Source organism: Pteropus alecto, unplaced genomic scaffold (assembly GCF_000325575.1).
Source record: "Pteropus alecto unplaced genomic scaffold, ASM32557v1 scaffold57, whole genome shotgun sequence".
NCBI classification, from domain to species: Eukaryota; Metazoa; Chordata; class Mammalia; order Chiroptera; family Pteropodidae; genus Pteropus; species Pteropus alecto.
The window spans coordinates 5,242,154-5,260,646 of NW_006442508.1; the positions used below are offsets into that span (position 1 = coordinate 5,242,154).

At 32.5% G+C, this 18,493-nt stretch overlaps 1 protein-coding gene across 4 annotated transcripts in view; it reads right to left on the bottom strand.

Moving 5' to 3' along the window:
* The window catches only part of GABRA2 (gamma-aminobutyric acid type A receptor alpha2 subunit), a 123,563-nt gene that overhangs the window by 35,493 nt on the left and 69,577 nt on the right, over nt 1-18,493 (bottom strand). For all 4 annotated transcript variants that reach the window (XM_025040286.1, XM_025040288.1, XM_006922470.3 and 1 more), the window contains exons 5-8: nt 14,734-14,954; nt 13,270-13,352; nt 8,693-8,836; nt 7,373-7,525 (exon numbers count right to left, since the gene is read on the bottom strand). In XM_025040286.1, coding sequence (XP_024896054.1) covers nt 7,373-7,525; nt 8,693-8,836; nt 13,270-13,352; nt 14,734-14,954 — 601 coding nt within the window. The remainder of the gene's footprint in view (nt 1-7,372; nt 7,526-8,692; nt 8,837-13,269; nt 13,353-14,733; nt 14,955-18,493) is intronic.

The window sequence follows — 18,493 nt, forward strand, 5'->3', positions numbered from 1 at the left end:
ACTGAGAGAAAATAAAAACAGGCTTTTATCATTGCATGATACATGGTCAGCCTCTTTGAAGAAATATCTTTTGAAATATATCAAGCCGAATCTACAATCATAAAATAAACAACAATAAAAACCCAATATAATGGAGCAAGGTCTCTAATATCAAGAGGTACACATTCTGATTTCAACTCCTCTGCTTACTGTCTTGTTCGCCCCATTTTCCTTTTCTATTCACAGTATGAAAACAGACCTCAAAGGTTGAGAAATTTGACATCTGTCTCCCAGGGCATATTAATTTCTTAACTGTAATAGTTTTTTACTTGGGTGAGGTACCCATCATAGAAAGCCTTGGAGGCAGGAGGAGGACAAGTGAATTAATGATACCTTATCAACTTGTAAACATGACTGCGAATTCAGAGAGAAAATGGAGAGGGTAAAAATGTTGCTTAGGTAACTGCTGTCTACCTGTCAGATCATGATGTTCAAACTCAAAAGGAGTCAGATAACAATGAAAAATGGAATAAGGGTGCAGAAAAAGGAGGCTGGGAAGCTTTCAAGTCCCATTAGAGACTGGACATAGAATTTTTTGTTTATATTTTACATATACACTCACATTAAATTATATTTATTATAAGTTGTACACAGAATAACTTGTAGAAATAATACTAAGGATGTTTTTACTACTTAGTTTCAATTTATATGAAAATAGGACTTTTTGAATTTTTAATTTTATATTTGTTACCAATATTTAAAACTTCTGTATGCATTTGTTATAATTAAATCTAACAATTTTAAGATATTCTGCTGATTCAAAGTTAAATATTCATCTATTTACCTCTCTTCTATACTTAGATAAGAGTCTTCTACTTACTTCTTTTAACATATGCATCTATTTGATTTATGCTGCAAAATGTCTCTATCTCAATGCAATATTTTATTTTCTTCACAACCTTTATCAAACAAATACCTAATTATTTTATATTATCTGATTTGTCATATATTTATATATAAATTTAGATCTTTATGGAATATCAATTGAGTCCTATTCATTTCCTCTGTTTTTAATTATTGTGTCATTTTCCCTTAAACATTTTTCTCTATTATTTCTGTTCTGGAAATCATGTAACCTTATTTTTTAAGTCATCTGAATAAAAACTTTGGCCACATCAAATTTTTTTGGCCACATTTAATTTTTTATCTTTGATTTAATAATGTGCAATTTTTGAAACATGTATCTGAGAACATTAATCTGTCTGTAAATGCAGGAAACCCTTGTTGTCCTCATTCAATGATTTTTTTTATAACTCATGACTTTTCAAAACTATTTTACTGAGGTGAAATTCAAATAACACATAACCCTCCATTTTAAAGTATATAATTCGGTGGCATTTATGCATTCACAGTATTCAGTAACCATCGCTTCTCTCTGGTTTCAAAACTTTTTCATGATCCTAGAACACTCTGTTCTTATTAAGTAATCACATCCATTTTCCCACTGACTCCATCCACTGGCAATATTAAACTGCTTTCTGTCTCTGTAGACTTGCCTATTCTAGATTAATATAAAAGGATTCATACAATATATGATCCTTTGTATCTGGCTTCTTCCATTTAGCATGATGTTTTTGAGATTCATTCATGTTGTAACACATGTCAGTACTTAAGTCTTTTTGTGAATAAATAATATTCCTTTGTAAGTATATTCCACATTTTGGCTCTCCACCCATCTGCTGATGAAAATATGGGTTGTTTCTATCTTTTGACTTTAGGAATGATACCACTATAAACATGTGTGTACAAGTTTCCATGTGAACATATCAATAATCTTGAGTATATACCTAGATTTGGAATTGGTGGGTCATATGGTAATTCTATGTTTAACTTTTGGAGGAATTGTTGAACTTTTCTTCAGAGGATACATCATTTTGCATTTCTACAAACAGTATATGAGATTTATTATTTCTCCACATCCCCGCCAACATTTATTTCCTGTTTTTTATTTTTTAATTATTATTATTAGTATAGACATTCTACTCTTTATAAAATGTATTTTATTGTGGTTTTGGTTTTTATTTTCTGAATGTTCAATAATGTTGCACATCATTTCATGTGCTTGTTTGCCATTGTATAATTTCTTTAGAAAGGAAATCCATTCAAGTCCTATGTCCATTTTTAAATCTGTTTTTTGTAAGTTGTAAGAGCTCTTTATTTATTCAGTACATTAAGCTCTTATCAGATACATGATTTACAAATGATTTTTCCCATATGTACGTTGTCTTTTCACATTCTTTATAATGTTCTTTGAGGCACAAACTTTTTAATTTTAATGAAATCTAATGTAAATTTTTTTGTTGTTATTCATGCTTTTGGTGTCAAATCTAAGAATTCAATGCTAGATCTAAGGTCATAAAGATTTATTCTGTTTTCTTCTAATGAGTTTTTTAAAATAATTTTTTATTTTTCAATTACAGTTGGCATACAATATACTAGTTTCAGGTGTACAAAAGAGTGGTTAGACATTTATATAATTTAGGAAGTGATCATCTCAATAAATCTAGTACCCATCTGATATAATACATAGTTATCACCATATTATTGACTATATTCCTTATGCTACAGTTCACATTTCCATAACTATTATGTAACTATTCATTTTTATTTCTTAATCCCTTCCCCTTTTTTACCTACTCCTGCAAAACCCCTCCTATCTGGCAATCATCAAATGTTCTCTGTATCTATGAGTTTGTTTCTGTTTCATTTTTTTATTTTGGTTTGTAGATCTTGCATGTAAGTGAAATCATATGATATCGTCTTTCTCTGTCTGACCTGCTCCACTCCACATAATACTCTCTAGGTCCATCTAGGTTGCTGCAGATGGAAAACTCTCATTTTTTTTTTTTTTATGGCAGAATGATATTCCATTATATACATATACCACCTCTTATTTATCCATTCATCCATTGATGGACACCCAGGTTTCCTCCATATCTTGACTATTGTAAATAATGCTGCAGGAAACACATGGATGTACATGTATTTTTGAAGTAATGTGTGAATTTCTTCGAATCAATACCCAGAAATGGGATTACTGGGACTTGTCTCTTGTTATAGACTTTGTTTTAAAGGCTATTTTGTCTGGTATTAATATAGCTACCCCAGCTTTTTATTTCTTTATTTCCATTTTATGAAATATCTTATCCATCCTTTTACTTTCAGTCTGTGTGTGTTTTTTTATCTGAGGTGAGTCTCTTGTAAGCTGCACATGTAAGGGTCTTGTTTTCTTATTCATTTAGGCACCCTATCTTTTGAATGGAGCATTTAATCTATTTACATTTAAAGCAATTGTTGGTAGATATATAGTTATTGACATTTTATTATTCTTTTTCATTCCAGTCCTCCTCTTCCTCCTCCTCCTTTTTTCATCTCTCTAATATTTCTTGCAATACTGGTTTGGTGGTGATAAAATCCTTTAGCTTCTTTTTGTCTGGGAAACTATCTCACCTTCAATTTTAATTGATAGCCTCGCTAGGTAGAGTAGTCTTGATTGTAGGTCCTTGCTGTTCATCACTTTGAATATTTTGTGCCAATCTCTCTGGTCTACAAATTTTTTGTAGAGAAATCAGTTGACAGTCTTATAGGAGCTCCCTTGTAGGTAAACTAACTGCTTTTGCCTTGCTGCTTTTAAGATTCTCTTTTTGTCTTTAACCTTTGGCATTTTAATTATGGCATGGCTTGGAGTGAGCCTGTTTGGGTTCATCTTGTTTGGGACTCTCTGAGCTTCTTGAGATTATATACCTATTTCTTTTGCCAGGTTAGGAAAGTTTCCATCATTTTTTCCTCAAATAGGTTTCCAATTCTTTGCTCTCTCTCTCTTCTTCTTCTGGTATCTCTATGATGCAAATGTTAGTATGCTTGATGTTGTCCCAGAGGCCCCTTAAACTATCCTCATTTTTTTTTTTTGAATTTTTTTTCTTGGTGCTGTTCTGATTGGGTGTTTTCTGCTACCTTATCTTTTGAATTACAAATTTGATCGTCTGCTTCATCTAATCTACTATTGATTCTCTCTAATGGATCCTTCATTTCAGTTACTGTATTCTTCATTTCTGACTGGTTCTTTTCATGTTTTCTATCTCCATTTTTATGTTTTCTATCTCTTTGTTAAATTTATCACTGAATTTTTCTACTCTTTCTCTAAGTTCATTGTGCATTCTCATAATCAGTGTTTTGAACACTGTATCTGATAGATTGCTTGTCTCCATTAGTTTAGATTTTTTTTCTGAAGATTTGTTCTCTTTCATTTGGAATATGTTTTTTGGTCTCCCCATTTTGCCTGCATCCCTGTGTTTGTTTCTAAGTATTAGGTAGGGCTGCTATGTCTTCCGGTTTTAGTAGTGTAGCCTTATGTAGTAGGTATCCTGTAGGGCCCAGGTGCACCTGGGTTGGGTGCTCCAGGTATGCCCCTTTTGTGGGTTGTATGTGTCCTCCTGTTATAGTTGAGCCTTGGTTGCTGTTTGCATGTCAATGGGAAGGACTGACTCTTAGTCTGATTGGTTGTAAGCACCGGCTAATGACTATAGTGGAAAAGCTGTTATGCAGAGGTTGACCTTAGGGTCAGGATTTGCTTCAGCAGGGCTCTGCTGCCTTCTCAGTCTGTCATCCTCAGATGTGTCCTTGCATGGTTCTCCAGTTTTATCAGAAGCTAGTCCCAGGACAACCTGAACAGGGTCCCTCTGGCAGGGCTGGTTTAGCCTCAGCCTGTGCCCTGTCTGAGGCCACTTGGCATGACCCACCAACACTGGGCTTAGAAGTGCCTACGGCAGCCGACCATGAACCGAGGCCAGCTGCCGCTAGTGCCAGATTTGGAGCTGCTCAGCAAGGGGTATGGGGTATGCTGAGGCCAGATGCTGCTTATCTGAGTTTTGCGTACCTTTGAGAGACTTTAGGAAATTCTGCAGCATGAGCCAAGACAGGACATTTGTATGGAAAAGCTACTAGAAGTGACCTGGGTGGGCTTACAAGTAAGGTGGTACAGAGTCTAAGGAAATCATTAGGTTGGGGCAACCAGTGTTGGCAGGTTGATGGAGATTCAAATATGGCAGCTTCCTGCATCTGTACACCAGGACCAAAGAGGGCTCAATGAAAGAACAATGAATTCTGCCAATACTTCTGTCTGGGAGAAAGCTGCTCTTCAAGTCTTACCCTGAAGCCAAACAATTTAGTTCTTCCCTGCTGTCTCTGGTATTTTTCATGCTGCTGCCCTAGTTCTGAAGCTCAGAGTGAGTGAGTCTGTCAGTGAGTAAGTCTGCATATGGCCCCTTTAAGAGAAATGCCTGGGACTCTAGCAGCCACAATTTTCTCACTCAGCCACAATTTGCTGTGAGAAACAAATTGTGGGAAGTCCTCCTTCCAGCACTGGAATCTTGAGCTGGGGAGCCCAGTGTAGGACTGGGGCTCCTTTCTCTTCTGGGGATACCTCTGCAGTTGAGATATTCATCTTGATGTTTAACCCCGCACGCAAGTTTGAGTATAGCCCATTCCATGTCTCTGCCCCTCCTACCAGTCTTGAGGTGGCCTCTTCTGTATGTAAGTTGTAGGACTTTTGTTCAGTTAGACTTCAGGCGATACTCAATGATGGTGGTCCTGTAGATGAGTTGTAATTTTGATGTGGTTGTGAGAGGACGCAAGCACAGATACCATCCACTCTGCCTTCTTGACTGGAAATTTTAAAAATTGTTTTGTAGTTTTAGATTTTATATTAATGTTTTGTATCTATTTGAGTTAACTGTTGTGTCTAGAGTGAGGAAGGGGTCCTATTTCATTACTTTGCATGTGGTGGGCTTCCAGCTATACCAGCATCATTTGATGAAGAGACCTCTGTTTTCTCATAGAATAGTCTTGGCACTTTTGTTGAAAATTAATTGTCTGTTGGTGTTTTGAGTTTGTTTCCGCACCCTTAATTTTATTCTACTGGTCTGTATCTCTATCCTTATGCCACTACCACACTGTTGTGATTAATGTAGCTTTGTACTGTTTTGATACTGGAAAGTCCACCAACTTTGTTTTGCTTTTTCAATATTGTTTGGCGATTTGGAGTCTCTCTGCAATTCCATATGAATTTTAGGATTGATTTTGCAATTTTTGCAAAAAAATGCCATTTTGGACTTTTAACAAGTATTGAATTGAATGTATAGATTGCTTTCGGGGTTATTCTCATCTTAACAGTACTGTCTTCAAAGCCATGAATATGGATTTTTTTCATCTAATTAGTTATTTTTTAATTTCTTTCAGCAATGTTTTATAGTTTTCAGTGAACAAGTCTTTTACTTATTTGGCTAAATTTATTTCCAGGTATTTTTCTCTTTGGGATGATATTGTAAGTAGAATTATTTTTAAAATTTCTTTTGAATTATTCATTGCTTATGTTGAGAATAAAACTGATTTTTTTTGCATTAACAATAAGAATAGCTAACAATTATACAGCACATATTAAATATCAGGGATGTTCTAAGAGCCTTACACATGTTTATAGCCTCAAAGCACTATAGTAACTTGCTATTGCCTATAAGATAAAGATAAATTATATTGACACAGCTTATAAGGTCTTTCTTATCTAGGTCTCAAATTATACTTCTGTCTGCATGTATCTCCACTGACATTGAAACAGCTCACTGTAACCAAACACATTATATTCTTTCATCCCTTGATGTCATTTCATTACATAATCTATCATTTTTTGGCTAGGATTTTTGTCCAGTATCATTTGTCTGGGAATCTCCTACTCATTTTTCAAGATTTAGATCAAATGTTAACTCAGCTACTTAATCAGTTCTTCTAGAGATGATCCATGTTGCTGTTTTCTATAACAACTTGTATATGCTTATTTTTTTTTAATGCCTTCATCTTATGATACCATTATTTTTTTCTGCTTATTTTGTTGCCCTCCACTATATCGAGCTAGTTGAATGCAGGAACTATATTTTACATGTATTTGCATCTCTTGGGCCTAGTGCAGTATCCAGGATAGTATATTCTCAATAAAATTTTCCTAAATGATTGAATGAGCCAAATACACAAAGGTAACCTACCTTGTCACGAAATGAGCTTAGCCTATTTCCTATATCCAAAGAGCAGTGACCAGATTCTCCTGAAAGATTTACATCAAGAAAATTAAATATATGGAACACAGTTATAGATGTAAATGAGGGGGATTCTTTCTCTCTCCTTCCTTCCTTTCTTTCTCTAACTTAAAGTACTAAGATAATTTTTTGTTTACCTAAAACAACACACACCACACATTATTGATGTATCAAGAAAGATAATGCTCTTGAAAGTACACTATAAAACATAATGTGCTATACAACAAAGTGTGTAGTTATTCACTCACCAAATACAGTTCTTGCAGGCACAGATTCTCTGTTAAGCCAGAATGACACTTGGGAGAGAATGACAGTCATGATGCAAGGCAGATATGTCTGAATCACAAAATACCCAATTTTTCTTTTCAAGTGGAAATGAGCTGTCATTACAGTATATTCACCTAGAAGAAAAATTTAAGTAGCTTAAGAAATAATAATAATCAAAAGTTTGCACATTTTGGAAATATAAAGGATTATACAAAGAAAAGTTTCTGATTTTAAAAAAGAAATAATTTATCACATATATGACATGAAAAGTTTATAACATTTAAATATCAGCATAGCAAGAATGTTTAAAAGAGAGTCTTACTATTAACAAGAAACTTGCATTACATTTCTGTGGTATGGCATTTGCTTTTCTCTCTAGATCATACTTATTTATCAAAGGGTACAGGATTCATAAATTGTTCTCTGGCCATAAATTATTTTACCTACTCAGGTCCTTCATCCCCACTGGTGCCAGCCTCAAGTTCAATTCTCTCTGACTCTTTAAGTGTCACTTTCTGGCCACATAACCAAGACTGATTTTATGACCCAGATTTTCCACTTTTGACCCTGTCACCAATTCTAAATTTTTCAATGTCGTATGTCTGCTCTTATTCACCGCAGTCAGTTTTTTTCCATCCTCAAAGGTAACTTCCTTTCTGCTCTCTGGGTTTACATCTGCCAGATGTAATCTCATTAGTCCACACAGCTGCTTTTTCTTAGACGAGGCCCTTAGAAAGGACATCAGTTTTCCCGTGTAGGCCAGTAGTAATTATCCATAAATTAAGAGTTCAATATGTACTAATGCAATATACAGATGATATATTATCAAATTTTACACATGAAATCCATATAATTTTATTAACTAATGTCACCACAATAAATTTAATAAAATAAAAAAAAACACTAACAAAAGCACTCTTTAAAAAAGTTGAATAATCAATTATAAATTATCCAAATGGGGGAAAGAATTAGAAATTAGGAAAATTACGACATTATTTGAAGATAAAGTTGATGTCTGAAGAGACATACTTTTTGAATATAAAGTGTATTTTAGACTACTGTTGCTCAAACATTAATGCACATCTTGGCATCTCCTTGGAATCTTGTTAAAATGCAGATCCTGACTTAGTAAGAGGTCCAGCCTGAGATTCGGAATTTATAAAAAGCTCCTAAGCACAGTTTATGCTGCTAGTTCTTGGACCTCAACTGCAAAAGGTTTTAAGCAAATTGATATGTTCCCAGGTACTTGAACCCATTAGTTTTCTTAAGAACTAGCTTTTCTTTGGACTCATTTTACTAACCTGTACTGGATTTAATTGTCTCCTTCCCAATTGATTGTCCCAACAAATCATATTGATTTAACCTGGAGCCATCAGGAGCAACTTGTACTGAATCAGATGCATTATAAGTCCAAATATAAGTGACTTCCGAGGTTGTATATGCATCTGTAGGAAATAAGAAAAAATATTTTTATTACTTTAGTAAGAACCATCAACAAAGTGCAACATTAAATGTTATATATTTCATACAATCATTGCTAACCAAAAAAAATCATTGATATTTACAGATTACATTTTTTAGGGTAAAAGTGCCTGAAATTTACAACTTCAAAATGAAGGATATAAGGCAGACAAAAAGAGATAATCACAATTATGAAAGTGTTTTCATTGCAACCATTTTGAGAGTGGAGAGCAAATTTCTCTTTAGAGCTTGCAAGAATCATTGGACACTGAGAAGGTTAAAACATCTCCTATAGTCTCAAGGTGGCAGATGAAGACATTGTGGTAAACAGGTTATGAATGCCCATAGCCCAGTTAAATAATTTAGAAATAGCGATCACTTATGAAATGCTAATCATAATCCACAATATTGCTTTCAAGACATAAAGTAATTTAGTTAATAATTAAGTGACTTAGGTATCGTGAAACAACGTATTTCATTAGAAGAACGAGTACTAATTATTGCACAACATGTAAAATAAATGAGAATGCTATAGTTTCCTCAAGTTGTGAATACTTTTGAAAGCATTTTCATTTTAAAATGAATACACACAGATCTTAATGGACTCTACTTCTATTGCATCCTAGATGAGCTATGAATTGGTAGAAAGAGACAAAAGACATACAGACCAGGTATAATTTCCTGTTTTACTTGGCCAAGGAGAACTTAGCAGAATTGAGATGACTCTAGACCAGAGGAGCAAGAAGCATGTCTTCTCTTAGTTGTTCTCTGGCCCTGCCTGGCATTTCCTTTGCGCCTGAATGTCCTGATCGGGGAGTAGCTGGCCTCTCATAAAGTCTCTCCACAGTTGAAAAAAACAGACAACTCTTGCTACTTTACTCATCTTGTGGAAAACAGCTATGCACTTTTGCTCATGGGAGTGTTTAGAAATATCAGTTATAACTGGTCCTTGAGCAATACTCAACACCATGGTCTCATTTTCAATTAAGGGAGAGAAAGGACCAGGTATCTGGCAATATTTCTGCCTCTAGCTATCTAGGACACTGGGAAGCTTACTTCCTTTATGTCTACAAATTTTAGTTTAAATTGTGCTGAGATGGTCCGGGTACTTACCTTGATTCATAATCTGCGATCATAAATTATTTCCCACTTAATCATCAGTAATGATAAAATGAATGGGTCTTACTCTCTGTGTAGTCTTTTAATGGTATACTACAATGTTGCCTGGTTTTCTGATGGTCATTAGTAAATGTTCATATTAATGAAATACAGATTTCCTTGTATATGTATTCACCTAAATTTACAAGTAAATTATTGAAATAGGATTAAAATGTATGTGCATATGTATATATGTGTATATATGTATATTAAAAGCAAGATATATTGATATAGTTTGTATATGAATAAATTCTAGTTAGTCTAAAGATTCAATTTTTATTAATTTCAACTAGTTAGTCATTGATGAGTCTGCTAAGATTAAACAAGTAATATCAGAAATGTGGATAACTAGCAATTCATTTGCAAATCATCAAATTGTTCATTTTGTTCTCCCATGAATACATATCATGGCCCTCTTTTCAATAAAATTCCAAATGTCACAGAATTTAATAAATCAAGGACACATTAATGTGCCACTTTATATCAGAAGGCCTCACATTTTTCAAATAGTTGTGAATTCTAATAAATTATAAATCTTTTTAAAGAATAATTGCAACACCCTTTTTGATTTTCATGTTACTTTTAAATATAAATAAAATAAAATGAAACACTACAAATCTGATGAACTTTTAAGAAACAAGAGAGACAGTGATGCGCAGGGACTCTGTCTGATTCGTGGATATATTTCTAGCCTGACACACACATAAAAATTCTTAAATCATTCTTACCAGATTAGTAAATAAACTAATAATATTTAGCTATATACTCTTATAGAAGATGTAAATCTAAATAGCAGCCTAATAATATATTAAAGAAGATGACTGATCCTTTTCATGTCTTTTATAAAAAAGCAATTATTGTATTTCTTTAGTTGTACAGGAATACACTTTTTAGATTTGGAGTCTGGAGAGAGCAGATTTAGCACAAAGTTATGCAGTGAGGATTAGAAGCACTCCCTGGTACACTATTACACATACAAACCGGGAGGCCATTACAGTTTTTCTCAGTAAAGTATAAAAGGAGAGAAAGACAGTATGTTTTATAAATTTCATTATAAATTCTATCTCTAAATTAGAATTTCATTAAATAATTTTAATTCTGTTAAGGGACCCATCTTTTTTTTTTAGTACTGTTCTGTGTTAAACATCAACTGCATGCTGACTGCTTGTTAATATTTGGTAATTTAACTCCACAATATTTTTTCATTATTAATTTTCATTAAAAAAGATAACTTTCCATTTATTTAAGGTTAATGCACAGAATACACCTAGATGCCCTTTCAGGAAGTTTTAGTCAAGTTAAACAACAAAGGAATATGTGAAAATATGAGACAATTAGAATTAAACAAAACTGAATTCAAAATTATAAACTTATAGGAAAAATGCTTTTTTTATTTGAGGACAATGATAAATTTCCAAAAACTCCATCATTTTGGGGAATATAAAGGGGATTTTAAAGAAGATAGGAATAAATTACTAGAAATGAAAGTCATGACTGCTTCCGCCAAAATTTGCTGTGCCAAAATCTTGAAGTTGAGGTTGGCTCATTAGTTTAATATTCCATGCAGTTATTCATATTTTTAATACTTACACATCAAGCACCTATGTCGGTAAGAATAAATAAACGAATTACAAATAGTTTATTCAATGTCAGAAAACAAACAAAGAAAACTAAGTAAAAAACAGAGAATGCCTAACAACAAACTTTATGTATCACCCATATCATTTCTAGATAGACAACCATATTCTCAAGCATGCAATATTCCACTACTCTGTTGACACACTATAAAGTATTTTTGCAATTTCACTTAAAATGATTTCAAGTGTATTTATTTCATATTCAGTATTGAGACATCACATCATTTATATTTGGTATCTTAATAGCACTAACTTGTCCACTGAAAAATGCCTTTCCTTCTTACATCATTACTGCATCATGAATAAATCCTTTCTTTGGTATCAAATTTTCAATTTTCTCTTTAATATCACTTATGCAATGCAAATGAGTTTTTCTTTGCTACATCTGCTATAGTTTTTTTCCGCATCATATTAACGTTGTATAACATAATTGGCTCTCTTAAATAATTTTGGAAGAAATGCCAGTATTGAAGTGGTGGTTTCCATGACAATAAAAAAGGGCTTTGTAGTCAAACAAAGAAGCAATTCTCAATGAAAATAGAGAGCTGACACCTTCTGAAAGAATGAACTGAACAAACAAGATTAAACTTCTCCTTTCACAAAACTATGGTCATCAAAATAATTAGAGGGTTTTACATTCATATTAGCCATCATTCTTCCTTTTTCTTTCACTCAGTATAGTCTGTGGGGAAAAAACACCCTACTTAGACAGAAATATTTTCAATCAGGTTAGAGAACTGCATTTCTATTCAAGAGATGAAAAAGTCAAAAGCTGCCCAAAATGGACAAAGATGGGAGCGCCAGAAAGAGCAAGTTTTCTGAAAAGGTCAGGCAATGGGACACGCTCACATAAGAAAGACACTGTTTAGTAGTGTCCATGAATTTATCCTGAGCTTGCCCTGAATGCCTTGTGGGCCTAGGGAGATGATCTGACCTTCCTTCCCTCTTTTCAATTATTCTGGGAGAGTGAATGCTTCTGCTTGACATACAAGATATAACCTCAGTGACTTAAAGATGGTCAAATGCACAGAGCCATTTTGAAAATATTCTATATACAAAGAAGGTGCCTGCATATAGCAATCCAGCTACATCGTCTCTTTCAAATTTATTTTAGGAAATTAAAAAAAAAAAACTTTCATTAGTTAGAAAGTAAAAAAAATAATTGCACAGATCCAACATCTGTGCTTGCCATTTGCAACAATATGATAGGTACTTTAATAAACAGTAGACTCTATCCTTTATAATTCATTCTTATTTGACAAAAACAAAACTTCTATTTTGCATTTTTAATGTGCTATACTTGGCAAATAAGGTAAATGACATTGTCCTGACCTTCAAGGAGCTCTTGGCCTAGTTTTACATATTTACAAAAACACACTTTTTTTTATTAGCAATAAAGTAAGTGATAATTTAAACAGCATGATTAAAATACAATGATATTTGAGACTAAAACAGGGTTAGCCAAATAGTTCTGTGAGCGAAAGCAGCATGTCTTTTACTTCTGTATCTTATTAGGCAGGTATTAAGCATTCCATATGAGAAGAAATTATAAAATAAAGCAGTGCTGCTGACTATCTTTGATATTATTGCCCCAAAACATGTGACTTAATTTCCATACTTACAGCTGCCAAATTTGAGAGGACATGAATGAGCATCCATTGGAAAATCCTCCAAGTGCATTGGACATTCAGCTTGAACTGTAAGCCTAAAAGCCAAAATTCCACTCTTTGTTTAAGTAAATTGGCAAGTCAAGATAAATCACTCCTTATTGTTGACAATAGAATTAATGAAGAGGCAGGACCTTCATTATAGCATCTTTTTTATATTTACATGACCACAATAAAGAGTAATCATAACAAATTTGTTATAAAGTTTCAAGTATTCCATTTCACACAAAGGTAGAGTGGATAAAACAGGTACTAAACTCACAGAAGAATCTCATAATAAGCAAAACGAATGTGGCCAACAATTTATTTAGAGCTTATACACTTCTAAGAGTATGTTTAAGTAGAACTCCGTGCAATAATTTCCAAAACTCTATGTATTCTTTGCCTATATTTACTTAAATTCCAAATCTCTAATCATTGTCTTAATCCACAGGAATGATCAAAGTGTATAAAATTACAGGGATACTGGCTCTATATTGTAAGTTTCAGAGAGAGAGAGATCCATAAAGAATAGCTTATACTCCATTTTAGGCAATGGTCATTTAGTAATGAGTCTTCAAAATTTTTTCCTTTAAACATCAGAAATATATTATTGTCTCTTCTTAAATAATTTTTACAATTGAAATCTACTACAACATTTCATATGATATAATATTACATGAAAGTTATCCATGTTTTAAAGCCTTCTTAAACATTTTAATTTTAGAGTATATGTCCTTTTATTAAATTTGAGATGATTTTCTTTGTTACATAATACGAGAAACTTATTTTAAAAGATTAATTCGTGGAAATAGTTAAAATGAAATAGTAATTAGTGTCAACAACTATATATCCTTTTTATAATTTTTTAAGGTTGAAGAATTAAAATTGATGCTACATGACTTTTTAATTTACAAAATGGCAATGTCATATGGTTCAATCTAATACATAGTATTAGACTGATATCCAATTTACTTGTAAGCCTTATTAAATAAAAACTACCTTTGAATTTAAAAAATTATTTTTTCTTTAGAATAACTTCATAAAGAGGATCACAATATTAAATGAAAGCTTGCTAAAAAATTACTTAAACTTTTGATAGGTTATCTTATGAGATATTAAAAATAAAGTACATGCTGATACAAAGAAAATTTTGTCATGCCATTAAATCCTGCTTAAAAATGTAGTGCAAAAAATAAATAGCCAAAAATTTTTTAATAATTAAAGCAATTATTAAATTTTTAACATACTAAGATAAGAATCAAGCTCATAAATACTACTTTATCTTCACTTTTTTAAATATGCAAGCATTTACAAAGCATATTATAGATACTTTAGTGAGTTGTTATGAAAATATTCAACTTGTGCTAATACTTGACCAGTCTTTTAATAAATTAATTTGTCAGTATTTAAATGCAGCATACTAAACTAAAGACATACCTCATTGTGTACAGAAGAGTGCCATCATCCTGTATTCGAAGAAGCTTATTTGGCATTGTCATATTATGAGCTACCGATTTCTTCCCATTGTGAAAAAAGGTATCTGGAGTCCAAATTTTGCTAGCCATTAAATTGTTCAGTCGAAGGATGTTCATAGGACCTTTAAATTTTAACCGTTCATCTTTCCATTTTTGTCGAAAGAAAACATCTATTGTATATTCCTGAAATATAAAATAGCTCTTTTAAAAATAAATGTTTTAGATACAAGAATCATAAAACTCCAACAAAAATCATAACAGAGTTTAAAAAGAGAGAGATATATTGAGAGAAGTAAATTTTGAAACAGAAAGATCATTCCTTTCTCTTTTCAATAAATGTTGCCACTTATGGGATAAAGCATGTGTATGTGCACAATTAGCTACACAATATTATGAAAAAAATAAATTTACTTTCCCTGGTCTCTTTCAGTTAAAAAAAAAAAGTCTGATTCAAACTGCTTTACTGTATTCTATAGTTTAGAACTACTTGGAGAAGGAGCGTGCTTAGGGGAGTGTTTGGATAGACTGTGTTAAGTCATTTATCTCAGCAGCAAGAAAGAAAAAAAGAAAAACTATTAAACACACTGTCAGATCTGTATGAGTCATCATCTGTTGCCAAAGAAATTGTACAATATCTTTTTTTGAAATCTTAAAGAAAGGTGAGATATTGTTAGCAAGAATGTATTAGAGGATGATAATTTCAAAGTTTATTTTATTAAATTAGTTGTAATAAAAAATTTTGGCAAGTTATGAGAATACTCAAAATACAAATATTCTTTTTTTATAAGCTCCCTCAGGTTAAAATATAGTTTTAAATATTCATACAGACCAGCTAGTAATCAATTCCTTTATTATCGTTCTCCAATGCTTTGTTAGCTGAGTCTCAATTCTCTCTGTTCTCTCCCTCTCTCCCTGTTTTCTTTCTCATCGCCCTCCTCCCTCTGTCCCTCCCCTCTTTTCACTTTCTATTTGTCTTTCTTAGCATAAGAGAGTGCAAACATTTTAGATGTGATATGCAATTCATAGTTGTGATTAATACTAACAATCTATTAAATGGTACAATTTTTGTCAATGTATCTGTGCAAATACATAATAAATAATTAAAATGCTCAATTACTCACTTGAGATTGGAAATTCATAAATTGTCCTTTGAGCACAAAATTAGTTATCACGTTTGAAAAATACACTTCAGCAATTGACTATTGCATTCAACTAAAATTATGTTTTAAAAGGGGCAGATTAAAAAGGCTATCTACTTTAAAAACATAAAATCATTTGTAGAAATATTAATCAAGTAAATAAAAGTAAATGATTCCCAGTGATCCCTCAAAAATTGAATGTATGAAGATGATTAGTATCAGCCACAGGTAATGGCATATGAACAGGCCATGAACAGTGGATCTGGGCTGTGCTCTTAATCCTTAGGAGAAAATTTTATAATCGAATCCACCCTCACTCTCTATGGTTTAGTCATTGTTCATGTATCTCTTGTTTAGTTCTGACTCTGATATCGGTAAATAGGAATTATGTGTTGAATAATTTAATTTATATGTCTATGTCACATAGTCAAAAATAAAATATGCCTAATTGAAGGTGAATGTGTTGAGAACTATTTACCAAACTGGTAATTCTGTGCAACTTGTTCATACTGAAAATTACATAAATAAATATTCTGAAGAATAAGTCTCAGAAAAAAAAAGTATAAAATAAAACACGATGCCCCCCGAAATGATTTCTTCAAAAGAAAACAAGCAAAAAAGTTTAACTCCATACAGATGGAATTCAATTAATGACAACAACAAACTAGATTAAGAGATAAGTCTTTGTATATAAGTTTTTATGCAAGTGTTTCTTTACAACTGTGGTTCCCTCAAATGCTAGCTGAAAGTGAGTACCTATGACATTTCCTTTTCCAGGCAAACTGAATGTATTTTGCAAACTGAATGTATTTTGCAAACTGAATGTATTTTACAACTTTTTATAAAACTTCAAATACGATTTCTCATTTTTATAAAATGGTATGATGTTTTATTTGTTTTAGAGGCTATTGCTATGGCAATAATCATATTCTACAAACATACCACATAGGAGATACAGAAGGTTTACAAACAGTAAGTTTCAGGCAATCTTTCTAAAAAATTGTTTTCAGGAACATTATTCACAGTATCCTAAGTTGTGCCTTGCCAACCTATCCAGCGTGATCTGGATCTTTTTCTCTGGCTCCCACCAGGCACATTCATGCGATGCTCCAGGCAATTTTAACAATCCTCCCTCCTTACCATTTCTAAAATAGAACAAGTTCCCTGCCCTCCCTACCCAAGAGCTCTACTCACAACCACATTCCCAGTTCTTTGAACATCTGGAAAATACACAGTCAACCACACTCCCAGTTCTTTGAACATCTGGAAAATACACAGTCAGTCTCTTATCTTTATCACTTATAGAGCATTCCATTACTGCACAGTCATATACTGCTACTAAACGTTTGTTCTGCCTCTCAACTAGCTTGAAAATCTTCAAGCAAAGAACCATGGCTTTTATATATATATTATTTTTCTTTGTCTTCAGACATATAAGAGTATAATGAATGTTAAAAACACCTTTAAACCATCACCAGCAGAAATGTTATCACAAATGCTACTGAAGCCTTCCCTCTCCTTTTATCCATCCACAATCACATTGCCCTGCTCTCTGAGGAAATAATTGTCTTGAATTTGGTGTTTGTCATTTACATACATATACTTACACATTTGCTATACAAATATATGTGTTTTATGGCACGTTTTTAACATTTACAGAAATGGTACCATACTGTGTATATTTTTCTGACACTCACTTTTTCAGTTACATAGTTGAGATTAATTCATCTAGTACTTTATTTCATTTTCACTGCTACATAGCATTATTTTATAAGAATATTTCACAATACTCATTTTTTTCTCCTTACTCCTATATATTTTCCTATTTTCAATTTGTCACTATTGTAAGCAGTACTACTATAAAAATTCTTATACAATGCTTTTAATACAAAGATGTAAGAGTTAGTCTAGACCAGAGGTCAGCAAACTTTTCCATAAAGAGCCACTTAGTAAACAATTTAGGCTTTGCAGACCATATGGTAAGTATCCCAACTATTCAACTCTGCTATTGTGAGAAAGATCCCACAGGCAATACATAAATGAGTGAGAGTGGTATGTTCCAAATCTTTTCACAAGAATAGGCAGCTGACAGAATTTGGTCCACTGCTTGAGAGTAAGTTGGTAAAATGGAATTACTTGGATGTATTGTATGTGCATTTTTAAAATAACAAGATATTGTCAAATTGAAATCCTAGGAGGTATGTATATTTACATCCCCTCTAGCAGTGTATAAATTTTCTTGTTTCTCTACAAGTTGGTACAGATAGGGTATATCATCTTAACATTATGATTGCTATGCAATGTTTCATAGTATTACTATCTGAATTTTTGTTAAATAGTGAAATTTAACACATTTTCATGTTTATTAAACAGTCTAGTTTTCTCTTATGGATTACCTGTGTTTTCATTTATTCAGTTTCCTTTAGGTTAACTTTGTCTTATTGAGTTATAGAAATTCTTTATATTTCTATATGTGAATATTTTTCAAATATATACTCAGTAATTATTCTAATAAAGATCATAAAGACACAATATATCATAAATATATCCCTGTATGTTTCATCTAAAATATAAATTAAACAT